This window comes from Cebus imitator, unplaced genomic scaffold, assembly GCF_001604975.1.
Source record: "Cebus imitator isolate Cc_AM_T3 unplaced genomic scaffold, Cebus_imitator-1.0 Scaffold28, whole genome shotgun sequence".
NCBI lineage: Eukaryota > Metazoa > Chordata > Mammalia > Primates > Cebidae > Cebus > Cebus imitator.
The window spans coordinates 1,579,804-1,582,719 of record NW_016107343.1 but is presented as its reverse complement, the minus strand read 5'-3'; the positions used below and the strand labels follow the sequence as shown (position 1 = coordinate 1,582,719).

At 38.9% G+C, this 2,916-nt stretch overlaps 1 protein-coding gene across 1 annotated transcript in view; it reads left to right on the top strand.

The window, feature by feature from the left end:
• The window catches only part of USP28 (ubiquitin specific peptidase 28), a 78,537-nt gene that overhangs the window by 70,817 nt on the left and 4,804 nt on the right, over positions 1-2,916 (top strand). The window contains exons 21-24 of the mRNA XM_037736778.1: positions 868-1,046; positions 1,166-1,244; positions 2,037-2,116; positions 2,630-2,753. Of these exons, the coding sequence (XP_037592706.1) occupies positions 868-1,046; positions 1,166-1,244; positions 2,037-2,116; positions 2,630-2,753 (462 nt within the window). The remainder of the gene's footprint in view (positions 1-867; positions 1,047-1,165; positions 1,245-2,036; positions 2,117-2,629; positions 2,754-2,916) is intronic.

The following is a 2,916-nucleotide window of genomic DNA, read 5'->3' as shown; positions in this document are numbered from 1 at the left end:
AAAAAAAAAAAAAAAAAAAAAAAAAAAGTCTTCTGTGAAGTGAAACATGAAACTCCCTTTCCTGTCCAACTTATGAACAAGCTGTTTTCTTCACTTGATACTAACCCAGCCTTGGCTAGCAGGAACAATCTCAGTGACACGTAGCCTGGAGGGCTTTTCATTGTTCTTAGGATTTGTCTGTTAGTAGCAACTGGGTTAATTTTGAGACCATAATATAACAAAGTAGTCCATGTTTTTAAAAATACTTGGGTAAAATTGCATTTGTATAGATGCTTAAAGTTTAAGTCATTGACACACAAGTATCTGCCTTTTATAACAATGAAAACTAAATATATTTTTTTCTGAGAACTTTATGAGAAAACTGAATTTCTTAAGAGTATAATAGACTGGGCCCTGCGGCTCATGCCTGTAATCCCAGCACGTTGGGAGGCCAAGATGGGCAGATTGTTTGAGCTCAGGAGTTCCAGACCAGCCTGGGGAACATGGTGAAACCCTATCTCTACAAAAAATACAAAAATTAGCTGGGCATGGTGGTGTGTGCCTGTAGTCCCAGCTATTTGGGAGGCTGAGGTGGGAGGATCACCTGAGCCCAGGTGATCATGCCACTGTTCTCCAGCTTGGGTGACAAAGCAAGATCCTGTCTCAAAAAAAAAAAGGTATAGTATGTTTTTGGTGCCAGGATGCTGAAAGAGTTTCACCCCTTATGAAAGCAATTTAAAGATTCCGTAGTTGCTTTTGTAATTCCTCAATAAGAATTTTTAGAAGTCTTTTTAGAGTTAAGAGACTGCCTTGCTCCTAGGCATCAATTTCTGTGTGCAGAAGCCCACAGCACACTCCTTTTCTAACTATTGATTCTGTCCTTAATAGGCATTCCATGAGGAATACTCCAGGCTCTATCAGCTTGCCAAAGAGACCCCCACCTCTCACAGTGATCCTCGACTTCAACATGTCCTTGTCTACTTCTTCCAAAATGAGGCACCCAAAAGGGTAGTAGAACGAACTCTTCTGGAACAGTTTGCAGATAAAAATCTTAGCTATGATGAAAGGTGAGAAGAGAACGTTCAGGTGAATCACTCCTTTGTCTGGGTCAGGCTAGACCAACTCCTCTGTTGGGAAAGTTTTGCCCTGTACCCTTTCATTGCTTTCTGAACTTTGTCCCACACAGATCAATCAGCATTATGAAGGTGGCTCAAGCGAAACTGAAGGAAATTGGTCCAGATGACATGAATATGGAAGAGTACAAGGTGAAGTCTTTTCTTTAAGTCTGTAGAACAAAAACATTAATTCCTGAGGTAAATGGTACCTGAGGCAAAATTAACAATGGCAGACTGACTTGTTCTCCCACTTTCCCCCAAAAAAACCTGGTAAAGAATGGATAAATGATATTTTCTTGTCCTCAGAATAGTAGGTCTCCTTATTTTCATTCTTCTTTTAGGGTGAATCAACACTTTACTTCCCTTAAATACCTATTTTAGCCTTGTCCTAATCAGTAAAATTCTTGTAATCGTGCTTTTGGTTTGTTTTAAGTGATACAGTTTTTAAAATATGCATTTAAAGTATATACATAGTTGTACATTTTTTTAATTGCTTTCTATGTAAAACAATGTTGTGTACCACCCAAGGTGTATCAGCCACGCTTCCTGAATTTGAACGTTGCTCTGTATGACTAGAAATGGCCATGTCTTTCCATCATTTTCCGTATCTGGATGGCTTTACCAGCGCTGAAGAAGTCCTTCGCTTAAGCTAGAGCTGAATGTCTTTGACATAGCCACAGGAAATTAAGATAAATTCCAAAGCTTGTAGGAAATAAATACTTCTGTTACTCAAGTGAAAGGAACAGAACATGGAAAATTAAGATCAGTGGTATACTTTTATTTTAAATGTTGAGTAGGTTTTTATCTGAAAGCTTTAGTGTGTGTTATTTTTGTGGCTACACGGATGTGCTCAGTAAATGTTTGTAATGAATTTAAAACTTAGGTGGAAAGGGCACTAAAAATTTATGATCATAATTATTAATAGTAGCCATTCTTTTTCAGAAGTGGCATGAAGATTATAGTTTGTTCCGAAAAGTATCTGTGTACCTCCTAACAGGCCTGGAACTCTATCAAAAAGGAAAGTATGTTGATCTTTTATTTTACTAAGATTGTTAGTCAGGATGCTGTTCTCTGTAGATGCCCACCTGGGAATATTGAGAGCCACAGCCATGCGTAACCTCTCTTGTCATATACACTAGTGTGTGTGCCTCTTCCAGTGCTTCAGTTTTGCTCTAAACATCACACACAGCTTTTTATCCTTCACATAATGAGATGGATCAGCCAAGAGATATATTGTGCCAGACTGTCTTTGTGGTCAATGAAGATGCTCAGAAAATGAATTTTTGAGTTGACATGGACCCTAGTGAGCATTCTTTGTTTTAGAGATGGGAAAAACGGAGGCTAGGGAAGTTTCATGATTTGTTTTGGGTGGACTGGCCAATTTGTAGAAGAGCTGGCCCTTGACTTTTTGTTTTTGGCCCTTGACTTTTTCTTAATTGTAGCCAAGTAGGTTCTTGAAATGGGGAAAAGTGAGGTCTAACCCCTAGATTTCAGTAAAAGAGCATTCAGCTGTTGTTTATCTCCCATTTTCTAAGGTACCAAGAGGCACTTTCCTACCTGGTATATGCCTACCAGAGCAATGCTGCCCTGCTGATGAAGGGGCCTCGCCGGGGGGTCAAGGAGTCCGTGATTGCTTTATACCGAAGGAAATGCCTTCTGGTTTGTACTGATTGTAAAGTCTTAAGGTTTTTTTTGTTTACCTCTGCTCCTTGAAAAGACATGACTTTCAAAACAAAATATCTCCGGCAGGTTTTAGATTTTTTCCCCCCTAATTCTCATGAACAGTTTTACATTGGAACAGGTTTTTTTTTTTTTTTTTTTT